Below are 18,486 nucleotides of genomic sequence, written 5' to 3' on the forward strand. Positions count from 1 at the left end.
TGGTCCCACCTAGGAAATTAATCTTTAAAAAAAAATCAGTAGCTGGGTTCGGTCCCCAGCTCCGAAAAAAAGAACCAAAAAAAAAAAAAAAATCAGTAGCTACCACACACACACCGGTATTTGAAATAACCAGAGAGGAATATCAATGATCAATACAGGAAAGGAGTGCAATCAGATCAGACACCGCGGAGAGGACGGCCAGGGTCCTGTTGCAGAGAAGGCCTTCATGTTCTAAAGGGACCACATACACAGAAGGAGAATGATTTTCCACAACGCCGAAAAAAAAAAAGGTTTTCTTGGTGGTTAGACACTTAAAGGACACCTGAGAAACTTAGCTCAGCCAGGCCCAGGCACCCGACTTCAGACTACAAAGACTAAGTTAGGAGACCCAGCTCTGGCAGAGTGAGCAGTCACCCCAAGACCCAGAGTAACAGCTGTGGTGGGCTCTCAGGATCTCTCTAACCCTTAACTATAGAATTCTACAATCAGAATTATAGTTGATCAAGGATACAGGAAGGTCTATGGTCAAATGGAAATTATCTTTCAAGTTTAAGCATTTGTTAAACTTAAAACATGTTAAATGAGAATAGTTAAGAGTGTGGAAAGACAGCTTTGAGGCTCCTCGCAAGAAAAAGGCAGAATAGAACCTAGCTTAAGGCCTTTGCGTTCAGAGACAGGAGAGTGGCTTTAGCATTCACTGTTTGCCACTTTTCATAAGACCTAGAATATGCTGGAACCATCCAGTCCCCCACCCAAAGAAGCATCAAGGGAAGCATTCATACCTCAATCTGTTTGTGGTTGTAAGAGTGGCCACCACCATGTTCATAGGGGTCCAAATTCCTGCCCAAACGGTCACTTATGCCCTTTAGCCTTGGGTTAATTTGTGGGTGAGATACATGACCCTTCTGTTTAATGGCATATTCAGAAAACAAAACAAAACAAAACATACTGTCAGAACTCGTGAAACAGCATGGAACTCAGTGCAGGGTATAGACCACATCAAAGAACGGCACACAGTTCTAGGCCTATGCTCTCTGTTTTACAGAGATGGGTAAGGACTACTGCCTCTAAGTTCAGAAAGTTAGTGCAGTTCCGAGGTAGAGCATGGAGAGCCAAAATAGGGTCACCAATAAAAGGATTTCTTTTAGATCTTCCTCTGCTGTTCAGAGCCCAGTGTTGGGAGTGTGAAAGGCAAATGTCTGGCAAAGAGAAGTAGTAGCTGGTCATCTGCTAGCAAGATGTCCCTGTCCCGGGGGTTCTAGTGGGGACAGCTTCATGCTGACCAGAAGAGGCTTATGACAAAAACTTCCCGGGCATTTCGAAAATTCTTTTCTTTGTGAAGCAATTGAAAATGTATGAAGTGCTGTGGAGGTGTGTATGTGTGGAGGGTGTGTATGTGTGGAGGGTGTATGTGTCAGTGTTGTTTCCTTTCGGTACGATGGAAACATAAAGGGTGACACACCCTTTATGTTCAAATCTTACAGGCAATAGCAACACAAAAATACTGTCTGTCCAGAAGCTCTTCCCCAGGTTCAAAAGGAAAGCTCAGATAAAAACCGTCTTTAAGGAACTTTGAACTGTGTGGAAACAACTTATCATGTATTTTCTAAGTGTTCTAATGCTAAAATTTTTACTCTTTTTGTTTTTACTACTGAAATCTATTCCTATTTAAAGTCAATTCATGGCTCTAACGAGGGTGTTAGACATGTGCAAAGGCCACGCAGAACTGTTCTAAATACCTCATTTTATCGTAAGGAACATACAGTGCAAATAATTTTTCAGTCAGCTTCCAAACATGATTAGCTTGATAAACAAGAGACACTGATCCAGAACTGAATTGGGCACCATGCCTAGACCTTTAACCCTGGCAAGAACAAGGTCACACTACAGACTCAGGAGCAGTGTGTTTATATTTTGCTAAATAATCAAAGTAACTGGGAACAATGGCTTCTTATTCCCTGAGCTGCAAGGAGGAAAAGGCCCAGCATTGTCTCTGGTCTGAAACTGATGGGAAAAGAAGCCTGTCTGTATATCCGTGTATGATGGAAACCCAGACAAAACGTGGATAAAAGGAAATGCTAACACATTCAAACAACTACCACCCTTAAACAAAACTGTTAACTTGCTAAAAGAGAGCACACAGAGCCACAGAATCAAATTGTGACACTGGAGCTCCTTTAAAAATGCCTGGAATTGGTACTTTTCTCTTCCATTTTCAGCATGCTAAGTACAGAAGGTGTTAATTCTCTGGGCTGTGCTTAAAAATTATTTAACATTCGGGCCATTATTTAGAATACAGCTGGATTGCAGGTTTCCACTCAAGCACTGGCCCTGCTCCCACATTCTTGCTTCTTCCTGGTACTTACCTGAAGCTGTAAAGGGCTGAGTCCAGAAGCAGCAGCAGCTGCCATTGTTGACGGAATGAACTGTACGGGGTAGTTATCACCTGTCGAAAAGAACAATGCACACAGGTTTAGACAATGCACAGGGAATCGCGGCAGACAAGTATAAACACGGTCCTTGGATCCCCTGAGCTTTACAACGTTGCCCTAAGCCCAAACATCTGCAGAAACAAAAGGCTTGGTTGGGCACAGGCTTGCGCTGCCGCCTTGGAACTTTTTGTTAACAGATAGCTGGTAGGCAAACTGGCAAAACATGAATGTGATGTTGAAAAAATTAAATGTGCAATTCAAGCATGTTCGCTCCACTACAAATCTTGTAATACATCATTTTTTTAAGAGTACAAAAAAATTAAAGCCAGGCTGATGCTCGGCACACTGTGAAAGGAGGCTTTTCTCTTGGAGAAGCAGAAAGTTTGGACTTGGTAGGTAAAATGGAGACTTAGAGTCAAAAAACAAACAAAAAAGATGTTTACTAATGATAAGCCATAATGCAAAATTTTATTTTATAGAAAATAAACAAAACAATAAGAAAAATATCCCCTTTAATTTGGCCAATCTTACCTGTTGGTACTCAGAAATGCTGAAAAGGACAGGGAAAATCTGTCTTTTGGTTTGACCTGTGGTACTAAGTAGTGGAGCCTGGTGCAGAGTCACACACACGGCATATGATTGAAGCATTTTGGTGATGATCATTAAATAACTTCACATTCGGCATGGGCTGCCTGCACTGGAAGGCTGGGAATGTTCTTTATGCTATACAGTACGGTGCTTCGAGCCCAGCCAACACATACCTGTGTTGAAACCGTCTGTGACCTGAGAACACAGACCATGGCCAGACGCCCATAGAGCCAAGAGAAATGGATGAAGGACAGACTGGAGTGGTGGTAGGTGAACTAAAAATTAATATTTGTGGGTGAATCACACAGTATCGGTGATTTAATGTAGCAGCGTGCTGGCTCCAGCTACTTATTTAAAGTCAGTGTTATGTACTATCTCTAGGCTATATTTTAATAGGCTGCTCCCCCACATATTTTTGACATTTATAATAATCATGCTGTTTTGCATGAACTTTCCTACACTGAACACTGAATGTAATAATGAAGAGACATTGCAGGAAGAGTTCCAGGCACTAGTGTTGTCAAATCAAAAGCAGGAGAACCTCTTGTTTCCTGTCTGCATAGATGCTAATACTCTCAGCATGCCTGGTACCCCTAGCTCCTTGCAGCTCATCCCTGCTCACCATGTAAAGTGCTACTCAGCTGGCCCAATGTAAATGTTAAGTTGCTTTCACTTTTAACAAATTGTTAGCTTCTGATCTGCACGGTCTCTTTGCATCATATCCATAATACCTCATCAGACCATTGAGCACAGTGTGCGCCTGTACACAGTCCAGTAACAATTGGCTTCTGATTGCAAACGGAGCGCTGCTACAATGCACTTGCTAAGGCCATATTGTGCCGGTCTCCTATGGAGTAATGTTCAAAATATCTGATCTCGTTTTTCCCCTTCCATGAGGTTGATTTTCGTCTGCCCTACTCTCGGAGCTTTTTGGAAAAGATAACTAGGCAAAATTATTTTTATAGTAAATGACTATCACTTTATGCTTAAATAAGTCTACTGATCTTCTTGATATTTAAACTAAATTATCTGAAGAAAAAATATCTTGATCTAAGTCAAATGGTAATTTTTTGGTGGATATCTTATCAGCTTTTTAAAAAACCCACAAATGATACTGAATTAATGATGTTTCAAAAATAGAGGGAAAAATAACCATTCCACCCATCAGCACAGACCTCCTCCCCAAACATTTTAAAGCTGTTCTTTCTTTAAATGTCATGCATTATTCATGCAACTCCACGCACAGCCCCCTCCCTGGAAGTTTAATACCAGTGGCTTTATTTGTACTAAAACATTTTTCATGTCAAACATATTTTAAAAAATCAAACTCTGAAAGAATTCCCCAGGGCACTCCTTCTCCATAGCTGTCATGCCACTGTGCCGTGAAATAGTCGGCTTTTTACATGGTTTCTGGCTTGCCAGTTAATTTATGACTGTCTCTACCACACCCTTAGTACTCTCCAGCTCACCTGCTGGCTACAAACAGCTTTCTTTCCACTGTTGACAAGCATAGTTTCAAAATATTTTTAACCTTTCTGCGGGTTTGAATCTGCATATCTGAATAGATCTTCAGAAAGCTATTTCTCCAGAACCCATCATTGTATCAGTACTAAAAGTCAAAATGAATACATTAGAGCAATGGAGTATGTCACTGAGGATGGTGAAAAGAGGGAGGGGAGCACAAAGTGGGGAAATGTACTAGGGAGAGGGCTTTTAGGGCACTGTGAGCTTAGTTCGTGATAACAAAGTTACACGTTTCCTTTTACCCACTCTATTTTTCTTTAGTAACAGTTGATCAAGAAAAGTTTGCAGTGTCTGACTTGGCAGGGAATCAGCCAACATGTTGCAGCAATCTTTTTCAAATTTGTCTCTGGATGTGAAATGTTTGCGTGAGGACCATTCTTTTTAAATTTGTACAAAGGAAGAGGCAGCCTGTTGAAACAGGTTCAACTTAGGCATGACTGTAATCTGGCCCTTGTTACCTCAAGTCTAACCAGTCAGTCCCCAAATACCAATCCAAGAAGCAATGGTCATCCTACAAGCCCATCTTCCAATGGTCTAGCTATCATTGCAGAGCAAACGCAAAACAGAATTGAGACCCATGTAAATGTGGCCAACACTGGCTTCATTCATCAAAACAGACAATGTTCCTCTGGCACCCCCTCTCCATCAAGAATCCCAAATCAGAGAGAAAGGGGAGGGGGAGTAAATTCTAAAATTTCCAGAGATATTCAGATTTGAAATCTTCATACTCTTAATCACTAGATGAAGAGAACTTATTCCAAGAACCTAGAATACACCAGGCACCTCCTAGATATTCCTCGTGGGTACATTTCATATGTAAATCCTACTTTCTAAAAAAGAATCATTTAAAAATCAGAAAAACACAGTCTTAAGAGTAAGATTTTGTCCATCTATTTTCATTCCTTAGAGAGGCAAGACATTGGGAGATTCATAGATCCTAAAATAGTTAATTATAGATATTAATACACTATAAAAGTTGTTTTGAGACTTGGGAGTAGTAAAAGAGAAGAAGAAAATCAGAATTAAAAATAAGGACTCAGATTCTTCAGTAACTATATCAAGATGGGAATAAAGTCCCTACTGCAATCCTACCCTCCAACACAGAGAACAGTATTTTACATATCCCTAACCTCACAAATTTTTGCGGTGGCATCAGTAGAAGTTGACAAACCTATGGAGTATACTTTCATGACCTATGACTGTTCTTGTCACTATACAAAAGTTACTAATATAGACTTAGTTGTGTCACTTTTACACATAATCTCTTGGTCCTCTGAGAAGACATAGGGGGTCTAGACTTATCCCTGTGTATTGCTACATTGTTCAAAGGTTTTTAAGGTAACATGATATGTTTAAAACTAACACAATTTGTTTAGGGTACAAAAATTAGAAAACATACATTGCTGAGACCAGCATGTCCTCATTTCTCCTGCTAATATTCTCTTCTAGTCATCAAATACTATTACAGGTGAAAATACTTTTAGCTTAGTTTTATTTATATAACTATCACATAGATTGTTCTACGTGCCTTTTAAAAAACCTAAGAATCATGGGACATATTTATCCCTTCAATTATTTGGTGGCTGCATCTTAGGCCCTTAGCCAATCATCTGAAAACCAGGGCATTTCCATGATGGCAATTACGTGAGTGAATATGAATAAACAGATACAAACCATCTCCATAAGAAATCAACTCAGATGACAACTCAACGCTCATGTCTAACTACAGCTCATCTGTGACAGAATCTCTACATGTGAGAAAACACAGGAAATAAACCTCAGTGTTCATGACACAGGCTGCTTTACACAGATGAGTATATCTTCTTTCTGAACCTCAGCACTCACACTGAAAGCAGAGGCAATTGAGGGAGCACCATGGAAATGCATTCATTCTAGATATGTGGATTCAAGTAACCAGTGTTCCCGTGTTGATGACACAGCGCTACTCTGAAATATTCTGGAAGACAGCAATGACTGGCTTTGTAAGATGTTCGGATAAGCGCACATGCAAAATTACTTTTTAAACAAAAAATTTGGAGTTCCTTAAGATCATACCCATTTAGGCTATGTCCCAAGAGCAGGAAATATCCATTCAGAGAACTTTCAGACTGATTGTGGATGCCATCATTTTTGAGATGTAAAGTCTTAGAAAACTTAATTAACACTAAAACTTTCAGTTTATTGTTTTCATTTAATAAATAGAATACCACTTATTCCCACTTATATCTTAGAGTTGATGTAAAAATTAATGAGATTACTCACACACATGGGGTTATCTTGGCAAACAAATGGTATGCAATAAAAGAAACATCAGCTAACAACTGCAAGCAATGTATGCAGCCAATTACACAACTCAGAAGAAACAGAAAACACAGAAACTACCTAACTAGAGTGCAAATAGAGAATCTCAACAGGCCCATAACAAATAGAGAGCTTGAATTCATAATCAAAGCTCCCAACAAAGAAATTATCGCACTAGAAGGTTCCCCGGCACTCTGTCAAACACTGGGCAGAGATGCACACGATCCTTCACATGCTCTTCCAAAGCATAGGGGTAGAAGTTTCTCCTATATTCTCTGGGGCCCCAAATACCTTGATGACAGATAAGTATTTCATAGGAAATGAAAACTGAAAATCAATATCCTTTATGAATGTAAACAAAATCTTTTTAAGAAAACAAGCAAATTGCATCTAACAGAATATTGAAAGCAGTATTTGCCATAGCAAGTACGATTTATGCAAGAAATTATAAGGTGGCTTCATCTAAGCAAATCAATGAAATGCATTACAATAATAGAACAAGGGTGCGTGTGTGTGTGTGTGTGTGTGTGTGTGTGTGTATACAAGTGAGTCTTGAATGATCACCTCAAAATTATACACAAAACATTCAACCTTTCTATGATAACTCTTAGAACTACGAGTAAAAGAGAAACTCATAACAACCAAAAGTTTATGATTCCCAGATAAAAATATCAATAGCAAAAACTGATAAGCTTTGCCTCGAACACCAAGAATAAGACAACTCTCCACTGTTCTGAAAGCTCCATCCCGTACCACTACAGAAGAAAAATATGGAGAACATCCAAACTGGTAAGAAAAGTAAACAAAAATCATCTATTTTAGAGTACACACACACACACACACACACACACACACACACACACACACGCATGCACGCACGCACGCAGACAGACAGACAGAGACATACATATTAGGATTAACACACAAAAGCTCAATTCAGTTATTTGTGCCAGGAGTAAATATAAATAAACCAGAAGGAAATGAAGAAAGTCTATTTATAATACAGTCTAAAAGAATTTAACACGTGGGTATAAATCTAAGCAAAGAGATGGGAACAGTTACACCCTGGAACTATAAAACACAGTTGAAATAAATAATGAAGGCATAAAATTACCTAAGTGTCCACCAACTTAAAAAATGGGAAAAAGGTGGGATACACACAATGGAACACTATTTCACCAAGTGTGTCACCTGTGATGACATGCGTGAAACTGGCTGACATTGTGTTAAGTGAAATAAACCAAGGCACAGAAGGACTTGTATGGCATGCACCTGTTCATCTGTGCAAAAGTCAGTTGATCATAGAAATGGAAAGTAGAATAGCAGTTGCCAGAGGTTCAGGGAAACGTGATGGGGAGAAAGCATGAGAGGATAGTGTGATCAATAGGCACTGAGGTACGGTTAGGGGAATGAGTCCCACTGCACTGCATGATGAGTACGGGTTGTGATAATGGAATGTTACATGTTTCAGAAAGGAAGAAAAGATTTTCAGTGTCTTGGCATTTCTAAAACATTACACATGCTAGAGAAGACTGGCTGGCTTTCCTTGCCTGAACATTGTAAAATCCATCCATGTATCAAAACACGCTGTGAGGGACAACATACATACATACAATCTCCATTTGTCAGTGGATATTTTTTAAATCAATAAGAAGACAGAAATATACAGAAGTATCTGTATTGACAAGAAGATAACATTATTAAGATGTCAATACTATTCAGAGAAATAGACATATGTAAAGAATCCCTGTTAGTCCTTTTACACAACAAAGAAAACACTTCTTGGGCCTATATGGAGCTACAGGTGCCCCTCAAAACTTCAATGATCTTTCAAAGGGTGAGTAAAGCAGAAGATTAGCACCTCAACATTTGCTAGAAACCAACAGTTGCCAACACAGTATGGCACTGACATAGAGATAGGCTGGCCAGCACAGCAGAATGGACAGCTGGGGGATAAACCCTCACACATACATTTGATTTGTTTTTGAAGAGGTGCCACAGCTATTAAAAAGAAGAGGATGGCCTTTTCAATAAATGGTGTGAGAAAAACTGGATGACCACTGGTAAAAGAGATGGACACCCAATTTGTTTATCTTGTGAGCGCCTTTCTCTGACATGGCAGCAGTACAGTAAGTTCTCGGCACTAGCGTGTGATAAGGAATGTCTGTAAGTCCAGGTACAAGCATGCATCCTGCTCTTAGAATATCTGAGGAAAGTCAAGGGTTCTGGTCACACGTGATGGTGTTAACTCCCAACTCCATGGGACAGTGGTCAGCTGCCTCATCTATGGAATGCAGGGGAGAGGAGACATGATTTTGTTTTTCAGGTACCTCAGTCTTACAATGTGAGCGAGCAGAATAGCTAATGTCTGGGCTTATGCTCACGGCCCCACTGGATCCCTATCTAGAAAGATGTCTCTAATGATAGGATGAACAGAGGAATAAAGATGGAGGGATATTTACTAACTCTAGGAGTAGTTAGTAAAGCTACTTCTAGAGAAGCTAGTCTGAGAGATGCTGCCTATAGGCCTGCACTGCACTCCTCAGCTACTTGGAGGTGGGAGATCTTGTGTGGTGTGCACCATAGCTGGCATGCTATTATTTCCAGAGATACAGGTCAGATCACCTGGAGGGGAATTATGACTCAGAGCCCTAAATATGTTTACGACACTACTCTAACATAGGATCCAAAATGGCTAACTTCAGCAAGCAGTGAGTGCCACCCCACAATGGTCCTTACTTCTGGCGGTCAGGACAGTTGTTCGACTAGCTAAATTAGTTTTCTTGGCTCACAGACACCAAAATATGGCTGTTCTTGGAAAGGTGAAGGAAGCAAAAAGAGAGGAGTTTATGTTCTATTTCATAAAGACCAGAGAGGTACGTGTTCCTCCTTTCACTTAGGGGGTCCAGGTATGAATGTGTGTGATTTCAGGCCTGTGTTTCTCTCTCCAAATACAGTAGTTGCTCATGTACATTTCAAGTGAAGCGACCATGATTTAGTTTGGAGCAAAATGTTTGCTTGTCCAGACTCAGTCCAATACTCTTCCCCCAACTCCTGTAATGACAAAAGGCTACACTGTATAGTTGCATAAATCCACAAGTTCTCAACTCATAGCTTAAGTATGCATACTTTTAACCCATTGCAAACATAATTTTTATCTATAATAAAGCTTAGATTAGCCTAAGTACTAAAGGATTTAAAATTTAGATTAAATTATTTTGTATATAAGTTTGGGGTTAATAGAAAATACCTTGAGAAAATAGCTTGTAATTGAGAGTTTTCCTACGAATTTAGCCCCACTGAGCTGCTCTTAACAGTTTTAGTCAAACACAGCTCTGCTATCCAAGAACACAACTTTGAAAATCACTAAATCATGCACAAAGTTGTTCCTGTCCATACCTGCTCACCTACATGGTACAACCTCATCAGTACCTTTGGGGGAGAAACAGCTTTACTTCACTGAACACATAGCCAGATCTACCCCCATGAGAAATGATGCCATTGCTGTAATAACACTAGGCAACATAATAAGAAAACTACAATAGCAAAGAACAAAGCTTATGTGTGGTTTTGAGCTGGAGAGAGTATTAGTGGTAAGAATACTAAACCAACAGATAATATCTGTATAGTTTACTGAAAGGTTCCCAAGGCAGGGTCAGATGAATGAAGAATATTACTGAATGCTGGTGCCAGCTCAGAATCAGATGAAACAATTAGCTTAGTTTAAATCATGTTCAAAATGGAGCTGCCATGAAGAACCAGGTCAGCGTGAGAACACTGATGAGCACATGATCCCTAATACTGAACTCAAATAGGGAGGGGTAACTTCCAGAACCCTCCCAGGAATACAGATCCAGGACCCCTAGTTTAAAATGTGGAAACCAGTACTACCTCAGATTTTAGAATATTTGCATAGATTTACCAATGAAGAAAAATGATATAAAATGTTTTAAAAGCCAGAACTTTTCAATGTCATCATGACACCCGCTACTTCTGATTTCAGAGTACTTTTTTCACCCTTGACTCATTTGTGTCTGAGGACTTTTAAATCAGCCATCAACAGAACCCCTCCTTAGAACCAGTATCTCTTGGATCATCTGAGTCTCCCCCAGATTCCTCTCTCACAGGGAACTGAATTCCCTAGAAACACAGAGAGGCATCTATGGTCAGAAGTAGTTACAACTCTAAGTTTGCTTCTGGGCTGTTTCATCAGTTTCCTTAGAATCTCAGTGAGGTGGTTTATATCTGTGGCTTAAGCATATTAAAATGGCTTTGTTCGTGTTCTAAGTCACACATACAAAGAAACTGCTGCCCTCATACTGGCTGTGCCCTGACTAGGTGGTTCCTATAATCGGGCTAATATGTTAAAAAGAACTTGACACAGGAATTATTAATGAGCAGAACAAGGTCACTACCTCTGAGCTAGGGTCACTTACAAAGAACGCACAAATGAAATCGAGGTCGGCTTCTGTGTACTTGGCTATTTTCTTACATTGGATTCCTTTGGCAACCTATCTTTAAACATTTAAAGCCATGTTTACAAGGAGGCTCTGAAAGAGCTTCAAACCATTATACCCCTAATTGAATTCCCCAGGAGTCCAGTAAACTCAGAGGAAAAAAGAAAAATCATAACATTTGCTAAATCATCTCAAAGCACATTTCACTACAAGGTTATATGATCTGCTTTTTTTTTAATTCAAGGATGAATGAAGAATATTATTGAATGCTTCATTATTTAGACCAAAATAAAAAAGAACTTTACCCACTAGTGGTGAAATAATTAAATCAGCAGTTTTAACTTTTTTCCCAAAGGAAAATTTCAAAAACAAAACAACAACAACAAAATGAAAACAAAATCCAACAGAACCCAACAGCAGCGTTTTCTACTGTCTGTGACCCGTTTCCCAGTGTGACAGCTCAAGTGGGACAAAAGACCTGTGGGCTGGTTAAGGGAGGGAGAGAGGGGTGAAACCATGCGGGCCTGCATATGTGAGTTCGGAATAAACTCTAATGAGAGAAGAGAGAAGTAAAGGTTCTAGAGACCGATTAGTTCTGACAGTGCCCCAGCTCTGGTTTTACTTTGCAATAGGCTTTTATAGTGTTTTGATCCATAGCTCCCTTGTCTGTGCCTGTGTTTGTTGTGACTACTAAGCAAAAACATGTGGGCCTGAGCATTTCCAAAAACTCTACCGAGGCTCTCCACTTACCTGGCTTGTATGTTATTCCAGGGGGGAAGAGGAATCCCTGTTGGGCGGCAGCAGCTGCTGCCAAGGTCCGCTGGTCATGTGGAAAAATTGGGATCATGAGCGGAGGCATGTGCCCCTGAACCTGCTAAACAGAAGAGAGCCTGTGGTCAGACAGGGAGCAGATGTTACCAAGAAGCATTTGTCTTCCATTGCTGGAGCTGCTCTGGTGCCCACACGGCCGCCCACCTCAAACCTCTCTCCAGAGCTGAAGCTGAGAATACTCAGGCAAACTCCACCTAGCCAGTCTTCTTAGATGCTATGAGCACACCAATGCCACCGTCTCACCTCACTGGCCTGACCACATCCCTGCTTTCACCTCAAGGTGGTCAGTGGCCTTCTCTCTTGACTTGTTTTTCTCGCCTTCTTTGTTAAAAGAAAGAACAGGAAAACTAAATGCTCTGCTTTTCTCTTGCCCTGTAGGTGAGAGGTTCTGCCCTTTCCCCTGCACTGCATTCTTAAGCTTCATTGTGAAAACAGTATTTAGTATCCTTGGCCAGAAAGTAATGTCTAATTGTTATATATTCCAGAAGCTGTGTGTCTCCCTCGTCGAGGAGCTTCTTCTGAAGCCTCACTGCATTATATTAAACACATAGCGCTTCAGATTTAAGGCTACTATATCTTGGCGCCCAATTAAACTAATATCCTTTGCCATACACACCTCGATGTAACATATAAATTGCTTGTCAGCTTTATGCACTGCCATGTAGCTCAGTAATTATGGAGTTGTATCCACTGAGCAACTCATAATAAATCCTACTATATCAGATTTCATTTGACCTCAATAAACGTATCAAAGACCACAAAAATGCAAAAGAGGAAAATATTCACTCTACATCAGTATTTGTACTCCATATAAAGGAAATCAGTGCTATGACAGAATCATGCTCCTGAAAATCACATTTTAATTCCTTACCTCCTTTCTTTACTCTAGCAAGCTACCCTGGTTCCAGCATAGCAGGGAGGCTTTGTCCTGGCATGATTCCATAGGCTGAGCTATGGGATTTTCCTCATTTAAAGATCTGAACAGAGATGTGTCAGAAGGCACAGTCTTTGGTTTACACAAATCTATGGCTTTCGGTGGCACAAAATGAGTCCACTATACACTTAACTAAACATTAAGATAGAAATGTTTTCCAGCAATTCTACAAACTCCAAATGCTCCCTCTGTCTAAACTCCTAAATCTCTGCCTTAGACAAAATTCCATATATGAGCTGATGACCCTGTCTACATGGTACCAGCTTACTTTCTCCTGTCCCTGTCCCTTCACAGCCAGGGACATTGTGCAAATGCTTCTGTGTGAGTCTGAGAGGTTTCATTTGCCAACAGTCTTTCTCAGGGGAATGCCCTAAGATGTGGGTTAATAAAGGGCAAGCAAAAAATAAACACTTTACAGTATTTTTCTGAATTCATTTCTCAGGAAAATCAACTTATAATAAAAAGGTCTTTGTGCAATTACTACCTTGCCAGTGGGGCGTGAAAGAAACTAGCTTTGAGCAGCTATTTTTTCTATTTTAGCTGAGGTAAGCCCAAGCTTTGTACATGGGAGAGCAAACGTTGCCTGGTGAAATTGGAACAGAGCCTCTAGTGCCCATGCCTCACTTTCAGCCTGGGGGAAAAGTACCAGGTTTGCTGTTCGTCCCCAGTTTGCTGTGACTCTGTACAAATGTGAGATGTTCAAGATGACAGTGGCAACTTCCATACCAGAAAACAAAACAAAATGTCCTTATGAGTGACAGCTGCTCATCAAAGGACATCCCTTCATGTCCCTACAGAAATGTGGTCCTAGCATGGGCCTGGAGCACCATCTATGTCTTACCCTAAAGAGGAGGCAACTAGGAAGAATGAGGAAGGAGTCAGCATGTTTATTCTCTCCGCCCCCATGTCTGTCTGTCTGTCTGTCTGTCTGTCTTTCTCTTTCCTCCCTTCATCTGACAATGCACTAAGTTGCTCCTATGTGTTAGGGATATGAGAAGCAGCTGAAGAAATCACTGCTACAGAGAGAGAGAGAGAGAGAGAGAGAGAGAGAGAGAGAGAGAGAGAGAGAGAGGAGAACATGCTGTGTGCCATGTAAAATTGATGCTGCTGAGACTATTACAGGGACAGAGTAAGTCTCAAGAGAAAAGGCTTTTAGGGAAGCTTTGTACAAAGATGAATTTTCTCGTTTCCTTATGCAATAGTGGCTCTGAGATGGCACAGCACCTTTCCCTAAAGGTGCTGTATGTTTACTTCTACATAAATGTGTGTGTGTGTGTGTGTGTGTGTGTGTGTGTGTGTGTGTGTACATATACGAAACATACGGAGCCATTCCAACTTAGCGATTCTATGATTGCTTAAAAAGCTACCATTAAGAAGACTGTGTCAACAGAGAGCCACAATGGAACATCTACATCATTCTACCTCCCCAAGCCCAAGGACCATCACAGAAGAGAGAGCAGAAAGATTCTAAAAGCAGAGAGAATGGGAGAAAAACAGTATCTTCAGGATGTGACAAGAACACTGTACTCATGAACTCGTGACAGCTATGGCTGCTGCACAAGATGAAGCCAGTCAACATTCTAGCATGGAGGAGAGGGAGTTTATGAGCTATGGACAACTGATGCCTTCTGAGGTACAGAGAGTCATCTTTTTTTTTTTTTTCGGAGCTGGGGACCGAACCCAGGGCCTTGTGTTTGCTAGGCAAGCGCTCTACCACTGAGCTAAATCCCCAACCCCGAGAGTCATCTTTTTAAGAATATGACGCCATGTAGGTTTACCATACTCTAGTTGATGGTCCTACAGCCTGGAGAATATGGACATTGAAATAGTATTAGATGGGTCTGTTAAAAGTGATGGAGTGTGTGCAGGCCGGAGAAGCATCTCGGCAGTAAGAGTACTTGATGCTCTTGGAGTAAAAGGGTTAGTTCCCAGCACCCACATTGTGGCTTGCAACAACAATCTGTTACCACAATTCCAGGGGGACCCAATGCCCTCTTCTAGCCTTAATGGGCACCAGGCATGCTTGTGGTACACATACACATGTTCAGGCAAAATTTTCATATAAATAAAATAAAAACAAATGAATTGTCTTTTAAAACAAAAAGAAGAAGAAGACATGAAGAGGATATAGAGAGGTAGGGATAGAAAAGAGCAAGGGTGAACATGATAAAAAGTCACTGTGTTGGAAGAATTAAAAAAAACACTTTTTAAAGAACATAATGTGACTTTAGTAATAATTCCATTTTGTCTTTACTGAGAACTGGCAGAGACTCCATTAGTGAATAAGCCCAAATTCAAGACTCTGTCCCCAGCACTTCCTGAGCCATCTGCTCTTCAAAACCTTAGCCCTGGGGACCCTGTCTGTCAACATTTGCAAACACTGACTGGGTGCCTCGCACAGGCACAGTGAGGATAGGAGAACCAAGGCCAAGCCTGAGCCCATTCTTTAACCTAACAATTGTATTATATTATAGTCAACATTGGCTCTTTGGGTGTTGTTGTTTCATTTTGTTTTGTATGTTTGGTAATAGAAAAATATCAAATTATGGTTAAGCAGAAGACAGTAGATCTTATCCATAACTCTACTTCAAGAAGAAAAACATGAGCTAACTGGATCATTCAGTTGAGACAACAGAAGTTTGTCATGCATTTAGCAGACACTGAGCTTCACCTGTGTGTAGTAACAATTTTGTAATTTGTGGTTTCTTTAAAAACACAGAAATATAAAAAATGTTTTTTGTTTTAATTTCAAGCATGGGATACAGGGCTGCTTCAGACTGTTCACAGCAGCTGACTGTGATTTGCCTTGTGCTCTAGCAGAGGCATGATTTTGCCAATGGCAGATAGTTTCTGAGACTGTGTGATATTTGAAATTCTGGGCATTTTTCAGAGTGTATATAAACGCAGGGCCCTAAGGGGCATGGTGGGTTGTTGCTAGTTGGTTGTTTGCCCATTGTTGGTCATGGTTTATTAATTAGTCATGTGCAAAGAAGAAACAAGAACAAGAAGAAATTAGATAAACTGATGGCAAAGATCAAATCTGCCCCAAGGAACTCGACACCCCTTAATGAGCAGAAAATGTGATAATACCACCTTGTTTTCTGACTTTATTCAGAGATCTCTTTCCTCTTTATCTTTTTGTTTTTCTCTCTCCCTTATCTAGTTTTAGGGGATTGGAAGAGTTGGGGGAAAAGGATGGAAGAAAGAAGAACCCATAAAGTAGCAAAGATAAGCTACACCTGTGTAATCCAGTACAAGTTTCTAGAAAAACATGAAAGGGGAGATGTAGGATTCATTACAAGGTAAGCATGGTGGCTTCTAGTGTCCCTTGTTCATCAGCATCTTAGAATTAAAACAATCTAATTTTCCATCAGGTGAGCAAGCAACACAGGAAGCAGATGAGTGGTTGTCCATCTGAAATTACCGATCTTGCAGCTGGCTCACTGTTAGGTATCTAAGTAAAATGGCTGTGGTTTTTATTTCTTTATTATGTATATGATGTGTGGAGTGTGAATGTGTGTGTTCATGTGTGTGAATGTATATATGTCTGTGGAGTGCATGTGTGGAGGTCAGAGGACAACCTTGGGTACTAGTTGATTAGTCTTCAATGCTCACCTTGTTGAAGACTGTCTTTGCTGTTGATCACTGTAAATGCCAGGCTAGCTGGCCTGCAAGATCCAGAGAAGCTCCTGTCTCTGCCTCCCTTCTCCTCCTAGGAGCACCGAATGACAGATATATGCTGCTACATGTGAGTTCTGGAACTCTATCTCAGACTCTCACATTTGCACATCACATGCTTTATCCACTGAACCCCAGTCCCTGGGGTTGTTTTTTCATGCTAAATAACATAATTGTAGGTGTTTTATATTAACAGTACGAATTTGGGGTCATTCCTTTCTGTCAAGATAAGGTTAAAAAACCAAAACCCTCACAGATAACTATTATGCAGGAGGCTGTTTCAGGCAAGAGGTCGGGATGGGACAGCTTAAGAGCAGCAGTGCTAACAGAGCCAGGACTGGAGCTCAGAGAAGATCTAGGCTGGCAAGTATCAAAGTGTAGGTCAGCATCAGCAGCATTTTCACAGAGCAAATTCTTCAGGTCCATAGCATGTCTTCTGAGTTAGATGCTCTAAGGTGAGATCCAATGATCCAAATATTCAAACCAACATTTCAGAGAGTGGTGATGCTTTGATGAGCATCCACACAAACACATGTTTCTTAAAAGAGGCAAGGCTCTGCCCTACCCTCATGAACTTGGAAACTGTACTGGAGATGAAGCTGGGGCATAGACATTTCTGAGGAGCTCCCAAGAAGTGCTAGTACTGCTGGCCAGGGACCATTCCTTGAGAATCCCCACTTTAGTCCAATTTTTAAATTGTACACACAATGAAACAGACTAACAGAAATCATATAAGACACAAGGCTAGGGTTCCACTGCCTCTAACAGCTGGACCTAGAGTGCAGAACTGCCAATAAGCCCATGCAGTTATTATTACATGAGTATTACATCAGTAGTAGAAAAAGGAGAGTCAGTTTTAGCCGAGGGACCTTGAAGCCTCCAGCTGACAGTAATTCTGCATGTCAGGACCATATTCTTGGAGACAGTTCTAGAGTTTGGATAATAGGAGCACTGTCATTTTAAATAGTTTCCCCCTTTCTTTCATTGTTACCCAGAACTTATTGCTCTTGATATTTACTATCACTAATTCCAATCACTGATTACAGCACATTCATTAGCTATAACCATTTAGCTCCAAGCAATAAAATTGCCTTTAGCATCTTATTCCAAGTGATGGGGACAAATCCCCTTTGTGCATGTAAGCAAGAGCTCTGCCACCAAGCTGGATCCTCAGCACTTTGTCCTTCGTCTATGATGACTATATCAATGATATAGTGAAGAAAGTGCCCTGTTACAGCCAGGATAGGTAGACAATGGTTAGGATGTAGGCTGAGTGCAGACAGGACATTTCCTTTCTGAGATTTTAGTTGAAGAAGTGGTGATGATGGTGACCAAAATCTTCCATTATTTCCTTTACACCTCCCATCGAAAAGGTGATGTGTTTACTTTCTCTCATGTAATCCTTACAAGCCCATGAGGCATTCAATTTTATGCTTGCTCACTCAATGAGAAAGCCAAAGCTGAGCAACATTAAAATAACTTCATCAAATAAAAATGTAGTATGTCCAAGATCCAAGGTCAGATCAAGATCAAAGTTTGTACTTGTCAGAACTAAAGCTTCTACTACAAATTGCCATGATATATTAAGTATTAAGCCTGGTTTTGCAAAGCAGATCTAAGTGGCATTAGGAATGAAGTTCTTTGAGGTGAAGTTGTAGATTTCCACTCATTTGTAGTAACAATACAGTAAGATCAAGGCAGCTTTTATCCAGTGTCCTTCAATGGGAAGATGCTAGAATTT

The 18,486-nt window shown here is 40.5% G+C and overlaps 1 protein-coding gene across 30 annotated transcripts in view; it reads right to left on the reverse strand.

The window, feature by feature from the left end:
* Sox6 (SRY-box transcription factor 6) overlaps nt 1-18,486 on the reverse strand; it is a 611,566-nt gene that overhangs the window by 108,131 nt on the left and 484,949 nt on the right. For 24 of the 30 annotated variants that reach the window (XM_039106334.2, XM_063285244.1, XM_063285274.1 and 21 more), the window contains 3 exons: nt 12,053-12,176; nt 2,367-2,446; nt 783-905 (listed from right to left, as the gene is read on the reverse strand). In XM_039106334.2, coding sequence (XP_038962262.1) covers nt 783-905; nt 2,367-2,446; nt 12,053-12,176 — 327 coding nt within the window. The remainder of the gene's footprint in view (nt 1-782; nt 906-2,366; nt 2,447-12,052; nt 12,177-18,486) is intronic. The other 6 variants (XM_039106313.2, XM_006230087.5, XM_006230094.5 and 3 more) reach the window with 3 other exon arrangements.

Source organism: Rattus norvegicus, chromosome 1, assembly GCF_036323735.1.
Source record: "Rattus norvegicus strain BN/NHsdMcwi chromosome 1, GRCr8, whole genome shotgun sequence".
Classification (NCBI taxonomy): Eukaryota; Metazoa; Chordata; class Mammalia; order Rodentia; family Muridae; genus Rattus; species Rattus norvegicus.